The sequence below is a fragment of the Nesoenas mayeri genome (assembly GCF_963082525.1).
Source record: "Nesoenas mayeri genome assembly, chromosome: Z".
In the NCBI taxonomy this organism is placed as follows: Eukaryota; Metazoa; Chordata; class Aves; order Columbiformes; family Columbidae; genus Nesoenas; species Nesoenas mayeri.
Window position 1 is genome coordinate 67,391,583 of NC_137542.1, and position 26,959 is coordinate 67,418,541.

At 51.3% G+C, this 26,959-nt stretch overlaps 2 protein-coding genes across 2 annotated transcripts; both read right to left on the reverse strand.

Moving 5' to 3' along the window:
• Positions 1-1,205: 1,205 nt before the first annotated feature.
• LOC308051939 (avidin-like) lies at positions 1,206-2,727 on the reverse strand (the record flags this gene model as incomplete). The annotated part of the gene is made up of 4 exons (XM_080362614.1): positions 1,206-1,239; positions 1,691-1,823; positions 1,930-2,140; positions 2,662-2,727. The coding sequence occupies 4 exons, from the start codon at positions 2,725-2,727 to the stop codon at positions 1,206-1,208; spliced, it is 444 nt and encodes a 147-aa protein (XP_080218740.1).
• Positions 2,728-4,368: 1,641 nt separating this feature from the next.
• On the reverse strand, positions 4,369-6,415 carry LOC308051938 (avidin-like; the record flags this gene model as incomplete). The annotated part of the gene is made up of 4 exons (XM_080362613.1): positions 4,369-4,830; positions 5,098-5,218; positions 5,605-5,818; positions 6,344-6,415. The coding sequence occupies 4 exons, from the start codon at positions 6,413-6,415 to the stop codon at positions 4,731-4,733; spliced, it is 507 nt and encodes a 168-aa protein (XP_080218739.1). The 3' UTR covers positions 4,369-4,730.
• Between the last annotated feature and the right edge of the window lie 20,544 nt (positions 6,416-26,959).

The window sequence follows — 26,959 nt, forward strand, 5'->3', positions numbered from 1 at the left end:
CACGTCCTGCTCATGGCTTTAAAGAGATCAGGTTTTGCCTTTTCTTAAAGGAACCAGGGTTTCTCAGAGAGGTGGGAATTTCAGTCGGTAGCAGAAGACAGGCATAACCTCATTTTCAAGGGAAACCCAAATCCCATGGTCAGCATCCGTCCTATTTTTATCCACTAGCACCAGCTGCTGGTTATTGGTGGAAACAGAAAAACTATCAGAAATCTGAGCACTTGGTTAAAAAAGCAGCAGGAAATACAGCAGGGAAGTCACCACGTTCCCCCAGTTCTCGAAACTTGGCACCTTAGCCCCAGGACTACTGAACCCCCAAAGGAACTGGTCACGTTGGGGCTGCTTTGGCAAAGTGTCTGAGGCAGGAACTGGAGAGGTTGGGCTGGGATGCCTCAAAAAAACCCAGCTGTTGCCAGATGTATGTCTCCTCTCTTCCCTTTCCCTGGCCACATGCTGTATAGCAGGGGCTTGGCTGGAGACCCCCGTGTGTGTATTGCTCTGGGGACACAGCTGTCTTGGGACAGGCCATTTGGGAGCTTTCCCCACCCCTGGATGGGTTGGCAGCTGGCCACCGCAGTGCATCCGCCGGGGCTGGGAATGGGAGGCTGCCAGCTCTGCAAAAGCTATTTGCAGCTGCCCCACGTATTCGGGTCCCCAAGAAACTTCCTCTGCTCTGCGCACACAGGGAAAGCTCTGCCTGGAGCCTGCCCTGCAGCCCTGGGACGTGCTGTCCTAGCGAGGCTGTGCATCATCCCGCTGCCTGGTCACAGCCCAGCCTCCCCACACCCCTGGGGATGTTTGGGAGAGACCCCGGGGAACAAGTTACTCACAGGACAGCAGCAGGTTTGCAAGTGCAGCACTGCTCTACGCTGTCAGGGAGGGGACATGGGATAGCTCCTATCCCCAGGGACCCTCCTGCCCTTGGTGATGCTGCATGAAGCCTCTCCATGAGGGTGACTGTGAAGCAAGACAAACCCAGGGGGTTTAAGGTAGGGCAGAAACCAGAGCCAAGCTCTGCATCCCCATAGTAACCTTTTATTTTGTACCTGGTGCCCAGCCTTCTTCCTGGGCTGAACTTGCCTGGGAAAGCATCAACCTGTGGGCTGAGCATTGCTGAAATGCAGCATGTCGGTGTGGGCAGAGTCTGGCTGGGAAAACCACCATCTCCTCGCAGTCCTGTGCCTCCTGGATTTTCCTGCTTGCTGTTATTTTATTCGGGTGAAAATGCTGGTGCCAATCCTGCAGGAAATGTGAAATTTGGATCATTCACCCAGCCAGGCTCCCCTACACTGTGCTGTTGAGTACAGAGGGGAAACCCAAGGTGGGGGCACCATGTCCTCCACTGCCTCGCTGGGTGCTGAGTGCGATGCCCAGGGCACCAGCACGCTGTGGTAGAGGCTGCACTGGGTGCTGGCATCATGTCCTGCTCTCTTGCTGCTGCATACAAGGAGAGTGCCTGGGGGATTTGGCTGGGGCCAGATCCTGTCCTGGAGTCACCCACCCTGAGGCACACCTGGGATGCAGGAGCTGGCCAGGTCACAGGGATGCTCCTTAGCACCTGCTCATCGCCAGTGACAAACCCATTTCACCTTCCTAGTCCCACCGTCCCTCATCCCACAGGATTTCTCCCCTCTCCAGCTCCAGGGTGCAGGAAAGTGTGGCACAGAGGTGGCTGGGACCTGGTTCTCACCGGGTGGCTTTCCAGTCCTCGGTGGGGCTGTCAGCCGCCTCTCGCATGAGCCACACGGTATGCAGGGTCTCCTCCCCATTGGTGCTCACATAGCACTGGCCCAGGAAGGCAGTAGTCCGTGCTGCCTCCGAATCTGGAAGGGTCCAAGGGAATCATGAGCCACGATGAAGAGATACAAAGCCACCCCTCTGGGTCCCACTGGCATCCCTGCTGCAGGGCCAAAGCCCCCTCCTGCCTACCTGGGAGCCGCCAGTGCACGGTGAAGGAGAAGGTGGGCTGTGGCACCAGTCCCGTGTCCTGCTGGGACCCCTCCAGCGGTGATGTGAGGATTTGGGGGTCACTGGCTGCAGACCCCGGCAGGTAGGAACCGGAGAATCTACCGTCCTTGCTGAGGATGAACACGACCATCCGGCAGCCGGTGTCACTCCGCCAGGACCCAGAGAGGAGGCACTACAAGGCCAGCACTGTGGCTTGGGCTGCTCCACCAGCTGTAGGAGGCACCCTGCTCCTGCCCCACCACCCTGGCTCTTCCCAAGGATGGGGAATGTGGTGCAGACTCTGGGCAAAGCTGGTGCAACCAGCATCGCTGTCTTGACCAGGGCATTGCACCTGGTGCACTGATTGACTTCTGCCCATCTGCTGTTTGCTGCTGCTGTCCGGAGGAGAGCAGGTCCCCCCCCGAATGCTAAAGCAGAGGGTACGCTGCTTTCCCAGCACGCTTGTTGGGAAATGTGGTTTCTTTGGAGCATGGCTTTGTTTCTGGTTGGATTCCCACAGCGAGAAGCATCCTTGCAGGAGTGTTCCCTCCCTCCCAGCCTCTCCGTGACTTCCCTCAGCAATGCATTAGTGCTGGTCCCACCAGTACCAGTATCCCAGTGCTGGCTCCCTGTTGGGCACTGCAGCCCCAGCAGCAGGCTTTGGGGTCTAGCAGGGTGCCTGTACAACATCCACATCACCACCCATCCCCATACCTTCCTCTCCGCAGGGGTGACACACACTGCCAGGGCGAGGACCAGGGCAAAGGCACCAATCCCCATGGCCACAGGGCTGTGAAGCACACAGCACAGCTGCCTCTCGACCCTACACCCCAGCCCCCTTTATAGGGCTGTAACTGGAGCCCCGCAGGCACGGGGCTGGCAGCCGTGGGGTGGGTGGCCAGGTGGCAGGGTGCCCAGGACAGGCGAGGCGAGGAGGTCTGGGTGACCTCGGCAGTGCTGGAGGAATGTGGGGATGAGCACGGCTGTGAGGTGAGGTGGGGACTTGGGCCATTTTTAAGGCCCTTATAGCAGCATGGAAAACATTAACTGTCTTCCTCATGATTTTGACTCCAGTGCATGCAGGCTGGGAATTATTACCTGTTTAAACATTTAAGAGCTCCCTGCTCTACTGGTGCTACTGCCTGACCAGGGTGTCACCTACTTGGTGCCGTGGCATTCCTGGCAGCGGCTGCAGCACTGCATGGGACGCGAGGCTCGCCCTGCCTCCTACTTTAGCAGCAATAACTTTTCCCCAGAATCTTCTGGGTACCAGCTGCTAATTTTGCTGGTTTTGTTTTCAGAGGAGTTAGAGGAAGAAGTGACCACAGGGAGGCACTGGTGCCCAAGCAAATGTGTTTGCTGAACACCCAGCATGTGACCAGCCTTGTATTTGCACCTCTTATGTTTGCTGCTCCTAGGGGCTTTGGATGTACAAAATAGAGCGTGTGCTGTCCCTGAATTCCTGAGCTGCCTCTCTGCTCACTGCAGTGCCTGGAGCAGGCATGGTGCTGTGGGCAACTGAAAATTAAGGTGGGATTCAGCTGCATAAACACATGCCGTCCCCAGGACAGCAGTTTCCAGGGCACCGAATAGGAGCAGGGTTGCGATGCAGGTACTGCGGGTGGTGGAGTCCCACCCTGGGGTCACACTGCTCAGTGCCCAGCACACCTCAGGACCCTGCTGCTGCTGCGCACCTCTCCCTATGGTCCGGATGGCCCCAAAGGCTGTTGCAAGTGGAAACCACCCCTCTCCTAACACATACACTTCACTGTCACTTTTTACACAGTCCCAAGCTGACTGGCTTATCACAACGGCCTGAGAAATCCCCCGTCAGGGCTCTTGCCCTGGATTCCATACTCCATCCTTGCAGCCTGACACCAGCCCCTGCCTTTCCGCACTGCTTGGCAGGGACAAGCTGCCCTGTTTGAGGTGCCAGGGAAGTGGCAGCCACTGCTCCACATCACACATGACACTGTGCACTGATCTTGCTGGGGATGAACCAGGTTGGACAGACTGTACCAGTTGTGTGCTGGTGGTCCTGGCCCTGGGTTATATTTGTAACGCTTCTTCAAGAGGCTTCATCTTCACTGATGGACCTGCCAAAAACCCTACACTGGAAGAGCTGACTAAGCTTGGCAGGTGTCCACAAAGGCAGATAGAGTGGCACTGCCAAAATGCAGCAGCACAGAATGGTAAAATCCCTGCTTCTAATGCAGGAGGATGAGATGGGATGGGATGGGGCAGGGGCTTTAACTGTGTTCACTTCGGGTGCCATGTTGTGCAAAGGAAGCAGTTTACTGACATCTCACGTCTACCAATGCCATTACCTCCATCACCCAGCCCTATGGAGCATGGAGTCCTGGGGCTGGAAATGTGTCTGGTGGGGATGAGTATGAAGATGCTGCAAGGAAGTCGGCTGGATTTGGGATGCTGACACCACCTCTGCCGCTGGCAGGTGGGGAGTGATGGCTCGGGGTGGAAGTTTAGGTTAGGATGAGGTGGGGAATGAGCCCAGGGAGCTAGACAAGAGGGATCAAAGGGCATCCAGATGTCCCTGGGAAAGGACAGCGGTGGCCAGCAGATAGCAGTGAGCCCTCCCCTCTGCAGGAGGACCCATGGGGACAGAAGCCACCTCAGAGGGGAAGTGAGGGCAGATTTTTAAAAAAAGATGACCAGACCAGAACTGACATGATTTTTAATTTTTTTTTTTGTTTTTTTTTTTTTAATGTGAGAGACTGATTTTACTTCCCTTGGTGGGGCCGGTGTGTAGCTGGAGGGTGCTGTCATGGCGTGGGTGAAGCTGCATCCTCACAGGATTGTGACAAGCTCAGCAGGGTCTTTCCTTTCGGGGTGCGTTTGCGTATGAAGACATTTCTGCCTACCCTGCAGAAAGCAGAGACATCCCATAGGACAATCCACAGACAGAGCCTACTCAGGGGTGTCCCTAAATGCCCCCCAACTCACCCCAAAAAGCTGCCAGATGCCTCTAGCCAGGGCAAGCCCCTAGCCAGGAGGCATTGGCAACCCCACTGCAAACCTATGCTGTGGGGTTCCCAGGGGTGCTCCCCTCACCCAGGTGGATGCTTGTCCTCAGGGGTCCTGGGGAGGGCCCCTCTGTGGGGCCACTGACCCCAGTGTCCCCCCCACTACCTCGTGGCTTTCCAGTCCTCCTCGAGGGACCCGACGGGTTCACGCAGCAGCCACATGGTGGTCAGCGTCTCCTTTCCACCCCTGTCCACGAAGCACTGCCCCGTGAAGGCGGTGGTGGCGTCTGGGGGAAGCATTTGGTGGAGGTTCAATGAGGATGACACCTCTGCTCACCAGCTGATTCCCCCTCCCCAAGGACCTGCCCTTCCCCAGCACCTCCCTCAGGGGAGCCAGGCTTGCAGCACCGCATCCCCATGCCCAAATAGGGTCTGGACCCACCGCGGTCACCTTGTGCTGCCCAGCAGGGGTGTATGTAGAGACTCTGGGTGCAGAGGGGCTGACTCCTGCAAGTCCAACATTGCCCACCCTGGGCAAGCACCCCTGCTTTCCTCTGCTTAGCTGCACCTAAGCATAACCCAGTAGACTTTCCAGCAGAGGAAAAGTCATGCTGGCTGTCCAAGTGGCTCCCATTGCCCCCATGATGTTGACCCAGGGTGTCCCAGCACTTACTGGAGAACTTGTCCCAGCGCACGGTGAAGGCAAAAGTGGGCCAGACCCCATCAATGGGCTGCTGCTGGACACCCTTCAGTGGAGAGGTGTGGGCGCAGCCGCCGGTGAGGGTGACCCGTGTCAGGTATTTCCCCTGGAAGTCCCCGTTGTCCCTCACTGCTGAAATCTCCATCAGCGAGTCCTGCTCATTCCTCCACAGCCCACTGAGCTGACACTGAAGGGACAAGGCCCAGAACATGGTGCAGAGGTGGGTCCCATCCCTCCCACCGCCCAGGTACAACTGCAGGACATGGCTCTCCCTGTCCTCAGTTTGGGGTGATGCTCCCCCAGGTGCTGCTGGCTGCAGAGTGGATGGTGCAGCAAGGCACATCCCAGTCTGTCAGTATGTGTGGTGCTCCTGGGCACAGACCCTGCAGGAGGGGGTGCCCTGTGCACTGTACCCCTGGGTACAGACCTCATGGGAAGGGATTCCCCCATGAATGGTGCCCCTGAGCACAGACTCCATGGGAGGGGATGCTCTGGGCATGGTCTCCCTGTGGGAGCAAAGCTTTGTTGAGATGGTGACTGGCTGGGTGAGGGTCACTCAGAGATACCTTCCCCATTGTCTGGAGAAGGTACTTGCAAAGCTTTCCTGCTTGTCCCAGCTTAAAATGACATTTAATTGAGACCACCCCCTGGCTGCCCATGCTGCCTTCCAGTGTCATGTCTGCCACATCCCCACCACCAACTGTCCCCATACCTTCTTCTCTGCAGGGGTGACGCATGTTACCAGGGCCAGGACAAGGACCAGGGTGAAAGCACTGCTCCCCATGGCTACGGAGCTGTGAAGTGTCCAGCACGGTTCCCTCCCAGCTCTGTGCCCTGCCTGGCCTCCTTTATAGGGCTGTAACTGGAGTCCTGTGGGTACAGCAGGTGCCAGGCTAGCAGCCGTGAGGCGGGTGGCCAGGTGGCAGGGTGCCCAGAATAAGCGAGATGAGGAGGTCTGTGTGACCTGGGCAGTGCTGCAGGAATGTGGGGATGAGCATGACTGCTGAGAGAGGTAGGGGAGCAGGGATGATTTGCACATCCACTGTCCAAGAGGCCCTGCCAGCCCATGTTTTGCTCTGTGACAGAGCCTTTGGGGTCAGCAGAGCCTGGCACTGTCCTGCTGCCACCATCCCTGTGCTGCCACCCAAACACAATGCTGCAGCAAGCACAGCCTGACCAGCTCTTCTCTGCTGTGCTGAAGGGTGGTGTGTCTGCCCATGGGAGTTCATCCTCATGCCAGTCTCCTCCTGCATTGCAAGTTTCTTCTGTTGTTTCTAAGCTGTTTTTTCTCCTGACTGTGTTGGGCGTTCACTGGCTCTAGGAGCTGTGACTGTTACTGCAGGGGGAGCTCTTGGACACCCTGGAATTAATCCCTCTTCACAGTGCAGAAGGGCTTTTCTGGAAGATACGTAGGTATTAAAATTTGTTTATCCCCATGGGAGGGGATGCCCTGTGCATGATGCATGATGCTTTGAGCCTGGGCAGGGTACAGCTTCGTGTCAGAGCCCAGCCTGAACCATTCCAAGGGGTCATTAATGGTTCAAGACTATATGAAGGGTGGGAAGGTGAATAGGGGTCCTCAGACCACCTGGCTCTTGCACAGGGACATGACATAGCTACCTCCTCCAAGATATATCTCCAGTCAGGTGAACATGTCACTGCTGGTGCTTCAGAGGAAGACAGAACTGGCACCTGCCTGTGTTCAGATCAGAAGGAATCTCTCTGGCCCCTGCCCTGCACAGAGGATGAGCATCTGCTTGAAGAATCCAGCAGACACACATCTGCCTCAGGGTTGAAGACACCAGAAGGACCACTCTCCTCTTTCCAGAGAGTGGGATGTGGCAATGCCCATGTGCAAATTACACTTCGTTTTTAATTAGAAGATTATAGTATCTGCCTTCAGCTCCCATCCCAAGGACTTAGTCCAAAAGCCTTTGGGGTCCCACTGCCGCTCTCCCTTGCTTGCTGCCCAGCTGGCTCCCAGCACCCACCCTCAGAGCTCAATGCTCCCGCTAGAGTCTCCATAGAATCACAGAATGTCCTGAGTTTGAACGGACCCACAAGGATCATCGACTCCAACTCCCATCCCTGCATATGACAACCCCACAGTTCACACCATGTGTCTGAGAGTGTTGCCCAGTCTCTTCTTTAACACTGACAGGCTTGGGGCCATGATACCTCTCTGGGGAGCCTGTTCCAGTGTCCAGCACCCTCTGGGTGAAGAACCTTTTCCTAATGTTCCCTGGCACATCTTCCTGTCATTCCCTTGGATTCTATCCCTGGTCACCAGAGAGAAGAGATCTGTGTCTGCCCCTTCTACCCTTGTGATGAAGCTGTAGCTGTGACGAGGTCTGCCTTCAGTCTCCTCTTCTCTGGGCTGAACAAACCAAGTGACTTAAAGCGCTCCTGACATGGCTTAGTTGCTCCTCATATTCATGGATGTAGCCTCAGCACAGAGCAGTGGTGGAGAAGTCCTCTGCAGAGCTGCTCTGCCCAGGACTCACCACTGGCTTTCCAGTCATCTTTGAGGCTGTCAGCCTCCTCTGTGTGATCCATGTGGTCCTCAGTATTATCTTCCTGTCCTTGTCCATGGAGCACTGGCCACTGGAGGCAGTGGTGGAATCTGCAGGGGATGGGACTTGGGAGAGTGCACTGGTATGGGACTTTCCCTCTCAGGCAAACAGCTTGCCCGTTTGTGAGTGGGAAAGGCTGCTTGTGCATGGGTGATATTTCACTCCCCAGCCTCCCATTCTGCTGGGACTTGGGACATGACACTAGACAGGAGCCAGCTACATAGGGAGTGGGGGGTGAGCCCAGCTGAGCCTGCTACTGGCTCTGCACCACCTCATCCTGGGTAGGACCTGCCTGGACAAGAGCCAGAAGTGGGAACCAGGATAGTGCCATCAGCCATGCAGGTCTGGTGTTGGGGATGGGGGAGGACTGGGGACACCATAAGAGTGCAGAGGACCATGAAGGACACCACAAGGAGGGCTGAAGAGCTCTGAGGACACTGCAGAGATGGAGGAGCATTTGGGAAACCAAAGGGGAAGACAAGGGATCGGCAAGGACACTGCAGGGGCAGGCAGAAGTGCATCAGTGACAGCACAGAGAGGTCAGGGGAGGCCTGGGGACATAGCAGGGAGGTCAGGAGAACATTTGTGACACCACAGGGAGGTTAGCAGAGCTCTGGGGACACAATGGGGAAGCTGGGAAAGGAGAAACACCTGAAAAGCTCCAGTTGATGGTGAAGCCAAAGGTGGGCTGGCTATTCTGAATCGTGTGATACTGGGACCCTAGTGCCATGACACAAGGAACTTGTCTGAGGTGTCTCTCATGGATGTGTGGTAGGAGCCAGTGAAGTTCCCTTATCCATTCACATCCTTGATGGTCATGTTGGAAACTGGGTCATTGATCCAGTGCCCGGTCAGCATACGCTGGAGCAGAGAGGACTCGGTGCCACAGCACAGCCTGGTCAGGACAGCAGGAGGAGGGACACCTGGCAGCTGCAGAGGGGAAGCTGGACAAGCCACAGGTCCTCCATCCACTCAGGGGGACCGTCAAGTATGATGAGCTCAGTTGTGGGTTAAGGAGGCAGACTGCAGCTGGGAGGGTGCCCTGGCTCCCATCCAGCCCCAGAAGGAGCTGGGGACCTGGCCAAGGAGCTTCTCCACCCTCCCAGATGACGACTCATGCTTGGCAAGACTGCAGCCAGAGCTGGGCCAAGGATAGAGGTAGAGGAGCAGAGCAAGGTGTGTGGTCCCAACAAGGGGGCTCGCAGGAGTGACGATAATGCAGATGCAGCAGAGGGGATAGGAACTATGAGACTTCACTTATAAGTGAAGTTATAGGCCTGAAAATCAAATTTATTCTTTTGTCATCACTGCAGTGTGGCAGTGTACCAGGCTTTGCCTGTGCACACACCTGAATTGACCAGCCATGGAGACCTTGAGTGACCTGTAAACTCCCTAGCTTAATCTGCTTAGGTGGGACAAAGCTGGATTGAGACAAGTGTTGAGCACTGACATGCTCAGTGTTGAGATATCTGTAAACAGTTGATAAGAACAGTCTCTGCAGAAATGGTTGTGTAGGACAGTCTTCCACATGTGGTTAAGACATGTAAATTCTGGAAGACCCCTGCAACAGCAAATACTTCTCCGTTTTGACAGTCACTGATTGTTTGAGGGATTTGATCCCCTATGTAACCATTAACCCATGTCAAGATCCCGATAAATGAGTTTTTCATTTATTAACCAAAACACTATGTGTGAGCACTCGCTCAACACAGCTGTGTCAGCAGCCACATGCTCTGCATGACTGCAAGGTGCCTACTGCCTCCTCCAGCTCCCCGTGCCCCTGAAGGCATTGTGGGACATGAGTAGCCATGACCACGATGAAGGTTTGTCATATAGCAGCAAAGGCTGGTTTTCCTCACAGAGGGAGGTCTGCAGTGAGGCTGAAGGAGACCCTGCTGCTCAGGACCCTACAGCACCAGGGAAGGTATCCCCATACACATCCCTCCCACGGACATGAACAACCCTGGATCTCGCTGGGTTGGGTCTGTCCACCTGGACCTGGCTGGTTATGCCAATGTCCTGGGTGGTACAGGCAAGGAAGGATGGTGAGAGGGATGGGTGTGGGACACAGAGAGAGATGGGGAGAAGGATGGGATGGGGATGGGGATGGGGATGGGGGCTGGGATGGGGACAGGCATGGAGATGGGGATAGGAATGTAGATGGGGCTGACTAGAGCATCCTGCTGACATAGCACAACCTGGGTGTTACTGGCTGGAGTCCCAGTGTCCTCTGGCTGAGGGCTGCACATGGGCTTCGCTCCTGCCCTGCAGGAGCCCCTATACCAAAACGGCATCTGGTCACTGCAGGGGACAGACAGAAGAACAGGGAGTCACTAGGTCAGGGCGAGGGCCTGTGTGCAGGGGTGGATAGTGATCTGCAGCAGCTCCATGGATTCAACAGGTGAAAGAAGTGAAGCTGACAAAGCAGCAACAAGAAAACCCCAGGGCATTGCAGGTTGGAGTGGGCAGCCCTGGTCAAAGGTATCAGGCGATAGCAAAGGCCAGGGAATGCTGGGGCAGGATCAGGCCAGGGTGGACTGTTGCTCTTGGGAAGCAGAACAGCCACAGAAGGATCAAGGATGAGGCCATTGGGAAGTGCGACCAGGATAGGGGAAGTTTGAGGCAGCTGCGGAATGTGGTTTGTGGGGCAGTGGTGGTGATACCATCAGTGTTGGCTTCCTGTAAACTCTGTTGTTTTACTTTGTGTTCCCCCGTTTAGCAAGCAGGCTGCTTAGATCATCTTTTATCCTATCAGCTGTCTTTTTAGGAGACCCCAAGAAGTTGAATTGGAGGCTGTGGGGGTGACAAAAGGACAGAACCAAGTCTTACTGCCCAGGGGTCCCACATGGTCCCGCAAACTTCTGGATGGAATTGTATCCCCCCCGTGGGGTCCTCCCACCAGAGCTTTCAGCCTCATCCTCCCATTCCCACTGGAGTCCCAAGGCTTTAACCTCACAGTCCCTTTGGAGAAGCTTTTGTGGACCCACTCATGCTTCTGGTGACAGCCACATCAGGCATTTCAGGAGGGTAAGCATGAGAACGAGCACAAGGTGGTCAGGGCAGTGCCAAGGATGCCCCTGTGCAATGGGGCTGAACTGAGGAGCTGTGTGTGGAATGCAGGGATGAGGATGAGGGTGCGGGGGTGAGGATGATGATGCAGCAGTGAGGATGAGGGTGCAGGGATGTCTTTTTATTGAAAGCTGAACCACCAGGCACAACAGCCAGTTGGGCTCAGCCAGTACAAGCATATGCTGGACAGGCTGTGGTCCGGACACTCTCCAGGAGCTGGGGGAGCTGAAAGCAGTCCCAGAGTCTAGCAGGGAAGGAGGGAGAGGAGCAGATGCTGAGGAAGGCTGGGGAAGGTTGGGCACACCATGAGAGGAAGAGAATGATGGACAGGCCTTGACACTGCCCCAAAGTCCCTGCTGCATCCCAGTGTCTTTCCCCAGCAGTCCCCAGGCAGACCCCAGACAGCACACTCCTTTGAGCCCTTCTCACCTCTTCCTGACCACAGAATTCACCCCACTGTGCTCACGATACCTGAGTTAGGAGCTGCACATTATATATTAGGAAACTCCTGAGTTAGAATCTTCATGAGTTACAGAAGTGATGAGTTACTGAGTTCACATAGTAGACAGGTCCGTGCAAAGGTATTTGTTTGATGTGACGTGTTTGGTTTCCTTCCTAATGAGCCGATATAATAAAGCATAATGTAATGGTAATATTTTACAGTGGATTTGAGCATCTGAAATGAGCCTTATCCTGTTCCACCCTGAGGCTGATGGGGTGAGAGCCAGTTACTATGAAATACATGCATATGTACATATATACAACAGGGATCCCTCCAGTATCTGGCCTTAGCCATCCAGTGTGCCCAGTAGCTGCCCCTGGAGCCCAGGTCCCCACCCTGGTCCTTCAAGTATCTAGTCTGGACTTTGGGCCACACCAACACCCCTGGCTCCCAACTCATGACTATGGAACCCTCTGTGGGATCTGCCACCCAGCTCTTCCTCATTGTGTATCCAGGACCAAGCCTCGCAGTCAGAGCAGTAGCTGGAAATGAAGTTTAATGGGAAGAAGAGGTAGACTGGGATGCAGAAATGCCATATGAGGCCAGGCGAGTGTTCTGGCTGCATGCAGCCTTCAGACTGGCCCCTGGCCATGTGGCATCGTACTGCTTTGTGCCAAAGATACTGCCCAGTTCCACCCACCACAGGACCTCTGCAGGTGCCCCAAACAGGTGCATGGACAAGAAGGCACTTGTTGAGGCCTGAAGCCATGGTCAGGAAACAGAATTACCCAGCTGCTCTCCTCCCCTTGTTCTGTAGCTCTGCCCCATCACAGACCCCCAAAACAATATCCCTCACCTCTCCCTGCTCCAGAGTGGCTTCTTGCACCCCAGGGTCACATGAGCTATGGCTCTCTGCCAGGCAGAGATGTGTTTAATAAGCTCCATATGCAGGGAATACCAACTTTTGGAAGGTCGCCCCAGCCAGCAGGCTGCCAGGAGGCACTGAGAGGCACTGGGAGAAAGCTGGGCATGGTCAGGGTGTGTTTCCCTGACAGGATGCTGGGAACAGGTGGGACCCCAGCCTGAGACTGATGCAACAGAGAGCCTTGGGGATGCAGACAGAACAGCAGGGTGCAGGCAGCTCCGATCTCCATCCCTATCTCTTGATGTGGATGAAGATGAAGGTGCCAACCCTGCAAGGAAAGCCCTGTCAGCAGAAGGGAAGGAAGGGCTGTGGGATGGGAGGGCAGGTTCAGGACTCACCTGGTGGCTTTCCAGGACCTTTTCCCACAGGAGCCACGTGCTCTCCAGTGTCTTCTTGCCATGACAATCCACAAAGTGTTGACCCACAAAAGCTGTGGTGGAGTCTGGTGGAGTCCAAGGGGGTAGAGGGGTTCAGAGCCTGCATCTCCAGACAGGGGAACCTAAGCCAGCTGAACCTGGCAGACGGACAAATGGACACCACCTGCCACATGCCCTGGGCAGACAGATAGATCTCCCTGCAACATTGTCCTGATTGGTTGCTTCTATATCCCCTGGACATGTGGATGAGCACTGCTCCTGCCATGTTCCTTAGGCAGACAGATGGACACTCCTGCCAACTGTCCTAGACACAGCCATCCCCCAACACATCCCATTACATGAGCAAGTATATGCAGCTGGTCTCTGGCTGCAGCCAGGGTTTCTCTGCGTGCTACAGGGCGTATGTGGGACTAGCTGTAGGGAATCTTGCTCTGAGCATGGGCAGGGCGTCTCTGGCTGCCCTGGGACGCCATGCCAAGTACCACTGTATCTGCAAACTGCCAATGCACAGTGAAGCCAAAGGTGGGTTGTCCTTTGTCACTGGGGTGCTTCTGGGCCCCTTGCAAGGGCAACACCAGGATCTGATTTTTGGTGGCCACCACAAAGTGTGGTAGGAGCCCAAGGAGGTCCTAGCTGCATCCAGGGCTGAATAGGTCATGTTGGAGCCCATCTCATTCTTTCACAGGCCCTTCAGCTCACACTGTGGACCAGGGGTTGTACCAGTGCCATGAGGACAGCACAGTCAGAGCTGGCAGCTCCCTTTGTCATGCATGCTACACCCTGGAGTGGCATGGCATGGCACAGCATGGCAAAGAAGAGCACAGCTCAGAACAGCATGGCATAGCATGGCAGAGCATGGCACAGGACAGCAAGGAACAGAACAGCACAGCACAGCCTTGCAAAACACACAGCAGCAAAGCACAGTATGGCACAGCATGGTATGGCAAGGCACAGCAGGCACAGCATGGCACCAGACAGCAGAGAACAACACAGCAGGAACAGGCAGCCTTTCAGCTATTCACACTGCACACTAGGGATGGCACAGCACTGCATGGCACAGTACAGCACAGCCAAGGTGTACAGCCCCTCATCCACTCACCCTGCACCCTGGGGACAACACAAGTATGGCACAGCAGGAGTGGGAAGCCCCTGGCCAGGCACTGTAAGCAGTAAGCAGCAGTGGGGCTCCCCGTGGCAGAAGCAACAGCAACTGTGGTGGCTGTGAGTGGTGCCCCGGCCCTGCCTATGCTGCCACCCTATGTCTGCTTGGCCTCTTTTGTAGTGAAAGGGGTTGCAGTTGGGCAGCAGCTGCCCATGTTGGGCCTCCTGACAAGGGCCACAGTGGTGGCAGCTGAGCCACCAGGCACCATGCCAGGCTGAGCAGGGTCCTGCTCCTTGAGCAAGGTGGGAGTCCTGAGAGAGCATGGTGGGGTGGTGGGGGCTGTGATGGAAGAGCCTTAGACATAGGGATGCCACAGAAGGGACACACACTGGGCCTTGGGAACAGTAACGGGAGAGGCCATGGGATGCCATTGAGGGGAGAGGAACATGGGCACTGAGCCGTGACATGACAAGAGCTGGGTATGTGTTTGCAGCAAAGCTTTATTATCAGAAGCAGGTAGTGGGGCAGGACATGGGGTGTGCGAATTAGAAACAGGTGGTGGGACAGGAGATGGAATCTGTATATTAGAAGCAGGTGGTAGAGCCTGAGATGGGGTCTGCATCCCAGTCACCTTCACCAGTCTCAAAACTGCCAAACTTTTCCTGTGAGTGCAGGCCTGTGGTGGAGCAGGAGATGGGGTTTGTATCCCAGGTGCTTCCTTCAGCGTTGAAATCGACTCCGGGGCAATCCTCCTTGCATGTGCACAGGCGGCCAAAGTAATACGTGCCACTCCTGTGGGGACACAGAGGAAAGATATGTAAGGGTGGGAAATACACCATTGCACAGGGCAAATGCACCCTCCCAGTGCTGTAACATTAATCCAGTCCTGTCCCACCCCCCAGCAGCATTTGCACCTTGGCAGGATCCCCAGGGATGCCCTGCACAAGTACCACATCCTTGGTCACCCCCACACTGGCAGCAGCTCTGCTGGGTGCTCAGCAGTGCAGGGTGGAAGAGCCCTAACCCCAGGGATGTGCAGGGGACATGCGGTGGGGACAAGAGGTTAACCTGGTTATTATCCAACGGTTCTTGTGTGACATCAGGAACCAGGTGGTCTTCAGAACCTTATTCCCCCAGTAATTCAAAAAGGAGTTTCTTTCGAAAATGGTCTTGTTGCCTGAGGGATGAAGCAAGTGGTGGAGGCGAGCGTGCCTGGGGCTGCACGTCAGTGCTGAGCTAGGACCCAGCTACGGGGACAGTAGACCCAGCTTGTCCCTGCCTTCTGGGGACAGCAGTGATGGGGAAAGCAGGCAGGAGGGGTCAGAGGGCTGGGGTCTCACATGGAGATGGGCAGAGAGCAGCAGGTTTCAGCCCCCAGGGCATCCCATCTGATGCCAATGAACTCTGGGGTGAAGGCTGGGGGAGTGTGAAGGATACCATAAGAAGAGGTAGCAGGTCGTCAGGGACATCACAGGGGATGGCAAAAGAGCATCAAAGACACCACATGGGAGGGCAAGGGAGCACTGGGGACACCAGAAGATGAGCAGGGTAACTTTGAGAATAGGACAAGAAGGACAGGGGACAAGTGAGGATATGAGAGGGAAGGCAGGTGAGCTCTGTGGACATCACAAGAAGGGCAGAGGGGCTGTGGAGAAATCACAGGGAAGGCAGAGGGGCTGTGGGAACATCACAGGAAGGGCAGAGGAACATTTAGAACACCATAGGGAAGGCAGGAGAACTCTGGGGACGTTTCAGAAAGGGCAGGGTACCATGGTAGACATTATAGGGAAAAGACCTTTGGGTACATCACAGGGAAGACAAGAAGGCAGGGGACCATTTGGAACAATATAGATAAGACATTTGGGACATCAGAGGGTGCAGCAGATTTCTGTGAACACAACAGTGAAACTGGAAAAGGAGAGGCACCTGGTGACCAGTAGACGGTGAATTCCAATTCCAATATCTGGCTATTCCGGTTCATGCTATGCTGGAACCCTTTCAGTGCATATGGCTTGTCAATGATGTACCTCCCATTAAATCCACCTTGTTGATCCAGAGGCCCGATGATCAGCAGGTGGCCCATGCTGCTGGTCCAGTGGCCTTCCAGCTCCCACTGGAGTGGAGGGGAATCAGTGTTGATGTCGCAGCACAGCGCAGCTGTGAGTAGGGTGGCAGGAGCGGGCACCCCCAGGTGCCAGCGCACCCCCAGGAGCCACAGCACCCCTGCCACCCTGCCCCGTGCATCCCAGCCCTTGGTTACCTTTCTCTCAGAGAAGCCGGGAGCCACCAGGGCCAGGCTGAGCACTAGAAGGAAGGAAGTCACTTGCACCATCTCGGTAGTGGGCAGACAGCTGGCGTACACAGGGATCTGCTCCTCATAGGGCCCTGCTGATGTGTCTTATCTGTCGGCTTTTTATTGCTGTGGATGGCACCTCTGGCCAGGGCGTTGTGCAATCTAGGTGTTTCCAAATTGGCAGTTCCTAGCTGTAGGAGAGGGTGTTTACATGCAGATATTCCCACAACCACCTGCTGAAATGATGCCTCCTTATGGTGACCTGCCCCGGGGCCACCAGGCAATCTCAAGACAAGCCAGTGCCATGTTCTCAGCATGGCTACAAGTGTTCTTGCGTTGATCACAGAGGCACTAGTAGAAATGAACTGGCGCTCCTCACCTTATACCCCTATTGGAATGACTCTCATACTGGTGAGAAAAGTGTTGCAATATGAAGACATGAAACAATTGCTAAAAAAACCTCAGACCAAATGGACAGAAATCCCTAATCACTATCCATTATGATGCAGAGAGGGTATGTCATGTCCTAGGAAGAGTGAAGAAAGATGGAGAACACGTATGGTTGGGACGGTCTCTGACAGCAGCTGGAGCGTTGAACCTTATGCTACACCCTATCGTGATTTTAGTGACTCTTGTTACACTATGGTTGTTTTCAACTTTGATTTATATATCGAAGTTTGAAGAATGGTGTTTAGGGAGCAGGCTGCCTTAGGTTATTGTGTTTTTTGGTATACTGCTTCTTGCAGAGCTCGTTTAGAAAATGCTTATCCAGGATTCATTTAGCATAATTAACTTTGCTTAGCATAACTTCTGCAGGCTCTGAACTTCTGAGCTTCCTGCCTCATTAGGCAAAAAAGGCCTTGGAAGATAAAGGTAGGTGCAGATAAGCAAAAGAACAGAGTGTCATCTAAACTAAGTCAAAAGAGAAGAATTAGAATTGAAGCTGGCCAGTTCTGTGAAGGACAATAAAAAAGGCTTTTTAAAATATATTAATGGTGAAAGGAATACTAGAAATAATATTGGCCCATTACTTGATGAGCATGGCCACTTATTAACAGGGACATACACAAAGCTGAGATGTTTAATGTTTTCCTTACCTTGGTCTTCAACACAGAAGATGGACTTGGGCGCCCCCATAGCCCTGGATTGAAGAACCATGGCTGTATGAACAATAAACTCCCAATCAATCTGGAATGTGTACTGAGCCTGGCAATATCATGGAGAAGTTTGTTCTGGGAGTTATTGGAAAATATCAGAATGACAACGCAGTCACTGGTCCCCAGCCAGCATGGGTTCATGAGGGGAAAGTCCTGCTTAACCACCTTAATCTCTTTCTGTGACAAGGTTAGCCACTCAGTTGACCAAGAGAAGCCTGTTGGTATGGTATTTTTGGATTTCAGTAAAGTCTTTGATACCGTCTCTCACAGTATCTTCCTGGACAAGATGTCCAGCACACAGCTGGATAAATACACAATACAGTGGGTGAGCAATTGGCTGACAGGCCGGGCTCAAAGGGTTCTGGTAAATTGGTTATGTCAGTCTGGTGACCTAACACTAGAGGGGTCCCACAGGTATCCATCTTAGGGCCAGCACTCTTGATATCTTCATAAATGACTTAGATGAAGGACTTGAGGGAATACAAAGTAAGTTTGCCAATGACACAAAATTCGGAGGAGCTGTTGAGATTCTCGAGGGCAGAAAGGCCCTGCAGAGGGATTTGGACAACTTGGAGAACCGGGCAATCACCAACTGCATGAAGTTCAACAATGGCAAGTTCCAAATTTTACACATGGGACACAGCAACCCTGGCTGTACATTTAGACTGGGGAACAAGATGCTGGAAAGCAGCTCTGCAGAGGGGGATCTGAGGGCTCTGGTTAATGGCAGGTTGAACATGAGCCAACAGTGTGTCCTGGCAGCCAAGAGGGCCAACTGTGTCCTGTGTGCATCCAGCACAGCATTGCCAGCCTGGTAGGGAGGTGATTGTCCTGCTCTGCTCTGCACTGGTGTGGCCTCACCTGCAGCACTGTGTGCAGGTCTGGGTGCCACAGGATAAAAGAGATATAAAGCTACTGGAGAGTGTCCAGAAGAGGGCTATGAAACTGGTGAAGAGTTTGCAGAGGAAGCCATATGAGGAGCAGCTAAAGTCACTTGGTTTGTTCAGCCTGGAGAAGGGAAGACTAAGAGGAGACCTCATCACAGTTTGCAGCTTTCTCACAAGGGGAGGAGGAAGGGTAGGTGCCAATCTCTTGATCAAACCCAAGGGAATGGCAGGAAGATGTGCCAGGGAAGGTTTAGGATAGACATTAGGGGCAGATTCTTCACCCAGAGGGTGGTGAAGCACTGGAACACACTCCCCAGGGAGGTGTCACGGCCCCAAGCCTTTCAGTATTCAAGAAGAGACTGGACGATGCCCTCAGACACCTGATGTGAACTGTGGGATTGTCATATGAAGGGAGATGAGTTAGACTTGTTGATCCTTGTGTGTTCCTTCCAACTCAAGACATTCTATGATCCTGTGACTTTTGATGTTTTGGTTTGTGACAGGAACTTATTTTTCTCCCGCTGCAGTAGAAGCACCTCAAGGTCAGGACTTTGACTAGCAGCCCACCTGACAAAAACAGAGATCCAATGAAGAATGGGAAGGCTGTCTGGTGGACAAGGAGTTGGCTGAATGACATCCAGAGGGTAGTGATCAACAGCTTAATGTCTGCATGGACACTGATGCCAAGTGCTGCCCCTCAGGTTCTGTACTGGGATCAGTACTGTTTAATGTCTTCTTCAATGGCATAGGGATTTGGATCGAGTGCAGCCTCTGCAAGTCTGTAGATGACACCAAGCTGAGTTGCACACTTGACACACCCAGGCAATGGGATGCTGTTCAGAGGGAGTTAGACAAGCATGAAAAGAGAACACATGTGAATCTCAGGATGTTCAAAAAGGCGAAGTGCAAAGTCCTGCACCTGGGTCAGGGCAGCCCCTGGCTGGGAGATGAAGGGATCAAGAGCAGCCCTGCAGAGAAGGACTTGGGGGTACTGGTAAATGGAGAGCTGGACAGCAATGACAGCAAGTGCCAGCAATGTGCACTTCCAGCCCAGAAGGCCAATCGTATCTTGGGCTGCATCTCAAGGAGTGTGGCCAGGAAGCGGAGGGAGGTGATTCTGCCCCTCTGCTCCACTCTGGTGAGACCCCACCTGGAGTCCTGTGTCCAGCTCTGGAGCCCTCAGTACAGGACAGACATGGACATGTTGGAGAGGGGCCAGAGGAGCCACAGAAATGATCTGAGGACTGGAACCTCTGTCCCATGAGGGCAGGCTAAGACAGATGGGCTTAGCCTGGAGAAGAGAAGGCTCCAGGAAGACCTTGTTGTAGCCTTTTGACTTTTAAAAGGGGTTTATGAGAAAGATGGCAACAGACTTATTATCAGGGCATGTTACAATAGGAGAAGGGGTAATCATTTTAAACTAAAAGAGGGTAGATCAGACCAGAGACAATAATTGTATTTTATTTTATTTTATTTTTTTTTTATGATAAAGGATTTGAAAAAATGGAACAGGTTGCCCAGAGAAGTTCCCCAACACCAGAAACATTCAAGGCCAGGCTGGATGGGGCTCTGAGCAACCTGATCTAGGCGAGGAAGTCTGTGCTGATTGCAGGAGGGTTGGACTAGGTGAGCTCTGAAGGTCCCTTCCAACTCTATTCTATGATTCTAAGAGATTCTAGAGTCCAATTTTGCAATTGATCCAAAGTGATTCAAGGAGGGTGGGAGGCTTGAATTGTGGGGGTATAATTGCCTATGGTTATCTTAATTTGAGGCCCCTCTTTGGGAAGCAGCCAGCTCGACCTGACCTGCACTGTACTTTGTGAATAAACTATTTATTTAAGAAGAGTTTCTGGAATCCATGCCTGAGCTTCTGCCATGGGGAACCTGGGGAAAAGAAACTTCCTGAACAACGGCAAAAAAACCCACAAAACCTCCCTATGAATATAGTACTGTTGAATCATGTTTGACAGAATGACATGTCTCTTTCTCTTATACAGATACATACGTTTGCTAACCAAAATATAATTGGAATACACCCATGGCAGAATGCAAACTGCCCTCTCTCTCCCCTCCCTTCCTTTGATATAGAAGGTGTAGACACATCTCCCTCTCTCTCTGCTGCTTGAGACTAACAGCTTCTTTTGTTTGACTCCAAAGCCTGCTGGCCAGGGTCATTAAGAGAGAGGAGAAGGGAGCGCAGAGGCGCCAAGGAGTCACTGGGCACCCACTGCCAGTGTGGGGGATGCTAGGAAGCTTCAAGGGTACCCCACAGCCAGAGTGGGTGTGCAGAGAAGCTTCTGGAATGCCTACAGTCAGATCTGATCAGGCTACATAAAACAGGATTCTCATCGAGACTCCCCAATTTGTGTGGACCTCTTGGAGCAGGAGCCAGATGCTGCCGCCGAGAGCCCTCCCGGGACAGGAACGCCATTTGCCTCATCTCCACGTGTAGGTGAATTCTTACTCCATGCTTCAATATAAGCCTGTGTATTTTCTTTAATTCCTCACAGGATTGTGAGTGCTTACTCTGTGCTTCAATATAAGTACGTGTATTTTCTTTAATTATTCTTTGCCAGATTCAGGCAAGTGTATACTTTTTCCAGACTCAGGGACGGCTCTGGCATTGTTTTTGATGAAGCCACGTGTATGCACACTGTGCATCTTTAGTACTACTAGTTGCTGCACCTAAATAATTACCTCAGCTGATATTTGAACCTGTGTTCAAGTCACTTTGGAGAGCACTGCCCAGGGAGGTTGTGGAGTCTCCTACTCTGCAGACATTCAAGACCTGCCTGGACTCCTTCGTGTGTAACCTCATCTAGGTGTTCCTGCTCCGGTAGGGGGATTGGACTAGATGATCTTTCGAGGTCCCTTCCAATCCCTAACATTCTGTGATTCTGTGTGATTCTGTGATCTTCCACTGGTGAATCTGCTGTACCTTTTTTTACCAAATAAAAGTTTGTTTTGGACCCCGTTGTCCCCCAAACTAACTTCAGGGTGCCTCTGTGACAACACCATTATCTGTTTATAGGCACAGAGGCAAGAAGTGACCACACCACCACTCTGTGGAGCAATGGATTGACTTTAGTCATAGGGTGGAATGTGATGGTACAGACCAGCCCAGGGCCACCTGGCAATCTCAAGACAAGCCATAATCATGTTCTCACCTTGGTTACAAGTGTTTTTGATTTGACCATAAGAGCAGTGAGTAGAAATGAACTGATCTTCCTCGCCTGGTGATCACTAGACAGGTCAGCATTATGTTCCTGCCTGGGGGACAAATGTTCTTGTCTTGATCGAAGAGTGGAGTGGGTTGGGATAATTAAGCGCTCCTCACCTGGTGATTACAAGGCAAGCCAACATTGTTCTTATCATGTTCAGAGAGTGAGATGGGACAATCAGGCACCCCATGATTGTACCTGAGACTCTGATCAACTGGATCATTGCCCAGTCAGGGAAGTGCCAGGTCTGCCTGGTGCAAGATGTGGCCAGTATGGAAAAATACTGAAAAAATTCATCTTCAGTGCTACCATGGAGCCACCACAGAAATGAAATTTGGCAGGCAATAAGCTCCAAACAGACTTTATTCTAACCAGAACTGTTTAACAGAGAATCAGCTAGAAATGGGGTTTATCCAAAATTATTCTTCACTATGACCACATTATAAAACACAAATTCAGATGTTGGTGAAGGGTTCAGTTCCTACACGACTGCTTCAGACTAAATAGATCCCATAACTCTAGAACGACGATTCAAAATGTTCGTCTTTCCACTCATCAAAAATGAGGACTCACGAGGATAGCCAGAAGAGCACTCACCAATAAGGCAAGATATCTCAGTCCTCAAGGAACTCTCGCTAGATGTACTCCCAGTCTAATGGAAGAATTATAAATGAATTATTAAACTTTATTTCTTGTTTATATAATGATCGTTGCTACCTAGCTTTTGAACTACAGATGAACTTGCTCAATCACACTTTTTTTTTTTCCTCATGACATAATTAACTTGATTTTCCTCTAGCAGAGATTGCTCTTATAAATCACTTTATGTGACAGATTATATCAGCATTTCAGAGTGCATTGTTACATTCTTTTTTGGCTTTCAGCTTTCTGTGACCTAATACCGCATCCCACCCAAGACTGGCAAAACTCTGAGTTGTCCATCCTTCAAAAAGTTAAAAAAAAAGAAAAGAAGAGTGAGGGGGAAAAAAGATGCAGACCCCCTCTGCAAGGAAGACCCACCCAATGCATGTCTACAGCAGGCTCCATTTATACTCTAATTGAATCTGAGCTGTGGTTGTTTATGGTAGTGGTCCAGTAACTTCTCTCAGCCAAGGCCTTTCATTGGTCAAGGGCCCTGTCTGTTGGCAAAGGGGCGTATATATCACCACAGTGGTCCACCAGCTGGCATTTTAGGGGTGAGAGGGCAGTGCTTCTGCCACACAACAGTCATGACCACAGTCATGGTTCAACTGGTCTCGCTGGAGTGGTGGTACAGTCACCTCCTGCCTCTAAATTTATAAGGGAGTGACATTTTGGTCAACCAACCACCATTTCTCAGTTATCTACCAACTATCAGAACTACTATCAGTAAGCAATAATACAATATCAATCAATAGTTAATCAATGATGAACAGCAAGAGGAAGCACTATCCTAGGTTTGCAGAAGGCTGCTTAACCATTCTGACAAAAGCAAAACCAAACACATCAAAGGTTTTCCCAACTAATTAGTTCCCAGTGTGGCAACAATTGCCTTTGAGTCCTTTGATGTTTTCTTCATCTTGTGGATTTGGTCCTGAAGTGGCATCCATACATTCAGGATGTGAACACAGCACTCCCCTATTGACACGTCCAAGACTTCACATGCTGACTAGTGGTTCTTCTGCCACATTTATGGTATTATTCTGCATTACCTCTTGCAACCTATTGCATAGCTCTTCAGCACAGCTACATTTAAAGGCAAAGATTCCTTGTCCAGCTTGCCGCATTCACTCTTTTCCAAAGGGAAAATATTTGAGTCATAGACATAGCGACAGAAAGAGAGGTAGTGCCCTATTAGAGAGTCCCCCTTACAGGTATACAAAGTCAATTCTGTATCTGTAAGTTCCGTTCTGGCAGAACCGAGTTTATTACCATCACCATGCAGGTTAATAAACCTAAACTTGTTTTGATGGTTATCAGAGACAGTTTCTTTATTTGGACAGCTACAATAGCTCCCCATGACTTCTTCTAAAAACCATGCCATCTCTAGATTTGAACAATGAAATTTCCATCCTTCACTGTAGCATCAGGGCTTCTATAACACTTTGGAGTTTCAAAGTTGGCTGTTGTCACCACTGGTAGAAGGAGTGACAGGTTGATCAATTTCTCCATTGTGCTGTTTAAGAAAATACAAATCTCATATCAGGTTTAGAAATGGGGCTTTTGGTTAGACACCAGGGATTATTCACCAAACGCTAATTCAATGGATTTTCCAACACCCGTCCAGAGCTTCTCAGGCATATAAGCCTCTGGGTTTTGCCAGCCTTGTGGGTACAATGCCAATAGAAGGCAACTTTCCATGACAGGTTTTCCCTGGTGTGTTTCTGTGCAGGCCAGTTCTTTAAATCGTTTGGCATAGAATCACTTTCTATGGGTGGCTTGAGGCAAAAAGCCCTGATCTGGGAGCTTCCATGACTCTCCCAGTGGATTTTAACAATAAGGACTGCTTGCGTCAGACCTGTGGCCCAAAAGGGTCATGAAATATCAGTACGTTTCTCATCAGATCATTAGTCCACTCAGCCGTCCTGTATCGTTGGGGCTGGTATGGTGTATGGAACACCCACTTAATACCTTTGCCTCAAAAACAACCACAGTGGCCAATCAAGGGCTTCTGTTGTCACTTGGAATACTCTCAAGGGTGGATAGAGAACTAAACCACTCATGCAATATTCACACTGTTTGATAAAACAAGAGTCTGGCTGACCCTTGTGGTCTCTTTTGCAATACGGCACAATAGGAAGCATGCTCTGAGAACCCACATTCTACCTTGAAATAATCTTGCGGGTGCAGCAGGCCCAGCCCCTGACAGATTTTAAATTTGTCTTTCAGAATGTTAGAGGCCTTCTTATGCTGTGAGTTCCAGTTCCATTTCCTGCTCTTCCAAAGCAGGTCATATGGAGGGCAGGCAATCACCAAAAGTCCTGGTAGGTGTTTTCACCAGTACTCCAGTGTGCCCAACAGCTGTTGCACCTTGGCTTTGACTTTTGGGGTCTACCACTTCTCCGTGCCCAATAGATCATCTTCAGATGCTGCAATAGCTCCCATGATCTAGCAAGCCCTCAGGAATTCTGTTTCCTGCCTAGGACCTTGGCGTTTGGAAGGTGGACTATCTAATTAAGTTTTTTCTCACTAGGTTCCTGATAGTCTCAGCTACCTGCCCAACCTGTTCCTGTTGTGTCCATCCACCAAGATGTCATCTATATACTAAGATATGTGAATGTCCAATGGCACTTTCACATTCTCTAGGAGCACAGCTAAGACACTGTGGGCAACAGTGGGAGAGAGTGTTTATCCCTTGTGAAAGCCAAGCAGAAGTGTATTGTCCCCCTTCCCAGGGAAAGGCAAATTGGGGTTTGTCTTGCTCCCTTAGGGAAATAATGAAAAATGTATCTTTGGCATTTTGTATTCCCTTCACTGACTCTAACAATCCTTTTCTTAGACTCACTCTGAGTCTCCACTACCCTCCTGTCTCACCATCTCTTAACAGCACTTCAGATTCCATTTGTCCCACTCTGTGTGAAAACCGAATTTTCCGTTCACTAAGCTCAGGACCTGTCCTTGGGCTGCACAGACAATAGCTCAGGGTTTCTCGCCTGTTTTAATAAGAGGTTGCAGGTCATTGGAACTACTTTCCTCAGAGTCTTCCCAGACTTCTCCATCCTGATCCTTGGAATCTGCACTCACATAAACTTTCAACTTCAGGCAATGCAGGAGGCTGCCCTACTTGTGCCAGCACAATCTTGGTTGTTGGTTCCAATGTGAGTGTCTGCTCTCTTTCTCTTTGCTATTCTAACTTCATACATTCTATCTCCAATTATCTCTTTTTAAGCTGGCACATAGGCCAGCACACAGAATAGCACACAGGGTAGCACATGTGGTTGTGATGACCTGAGAACTGATTAATTTATCTTCCACCTACTGTATACAAGGGCAGAAGAATTACAGCTGTGGCTCCACAATAATTCCTCCAGTTTTGGTTCTCTGCTCACTATGCCAATTTAAATGTCGCAGGAGCTCCTAAAAAATGAATTTATGCAGGCGATACGCTCCAAACAGACTTTATTCTAACCAGAACTGTTTAATGGAGAACCAGCTAGAAATGGGGTTTATCCGGAATTATTCAACAGTCTCACACTATTATAAAACACAGATTCAGATACTGTCTAGGAGTTCGGTTACTACATAGCTGATTCTGACTCAAAGAATCAGATCCCAGAACTCTAGAATGATGATTCAAAATGTTTGTCTTCCTATTCATAAAAAGTAAAGACTCTCAAGGGTACCCAGAAGAGGACTCACCAATAAGGCAAGGTGTCTCAGTTCTCGAGGAACTTGCCTTACATGCCATCCCAGTCTCAGGAGGGGAGTCACTGACTGCAGACTGGCTGCTCCGTGAAAGGCCAACTCAACAAATGTCTCCAGCAAATTCCATTTGTACCCTAAGTTGAATGTGAGCTGTGGTCATTTATGGTAGTGGTCTAGAAACTTCTCTCAGCCAAGGCCTTTCTTTGTTCAAGGACCTTGTGTATTGACATGGGGTATTTGCATGACCATGCTGGCCTATTGGTGTAGAAGTTTCTGTTGCTTTCAGGATGGACTTAGGGGAGCGGGACATGAGGAGTGCACAGCCACAATACCAAAGTTTGGAAAATGGCTGTTAAGGGAATAGACTACCTTAGCTTCTTCAATTCTTTGGTATACTGGTTCTTACAGAACTTGTTTAGAAACTGAACACATACAATTTGCACAGCATAATGTAAGTTTGCCTAGCATAAGATCTGCAAGCTGTGAACTTCTGAACTCCCGTCCTCGTTAAGCAAAAAAGGCCTCAGAAGATAAGGGGATGTGCATCCCTAGAGGTAAGTAAAGGAATAGAGCAGTGTATAAAAGGGGGTGAAACAGTAGGAAGATTTAGTTATTGCTTAGAACTCACTGAAAGTGAGGTCTTTGATTGACAGCCCTCCTGATGAAAACCAAGAGATCCAATCAAATGTCTCCGTCACGGGAAACCTAGGGAAAAGAACTTTCTGAACAATGGCTAAACAAATTACAAGCCTCCCTGTGTGTAAAATACTGTTGAACCACATGTGACAGAATGAAATACATCTCTTTCTTTTACATATAGATATGCTAACCAAATGTGAAAAATTTCCCTAAATCTATAACTGGAATATGGGACTATCTGTTTATAGACTGTTTGCACATACGCAAGTACGTCTCAAGAAGAGCCAGAGGGCATGAAT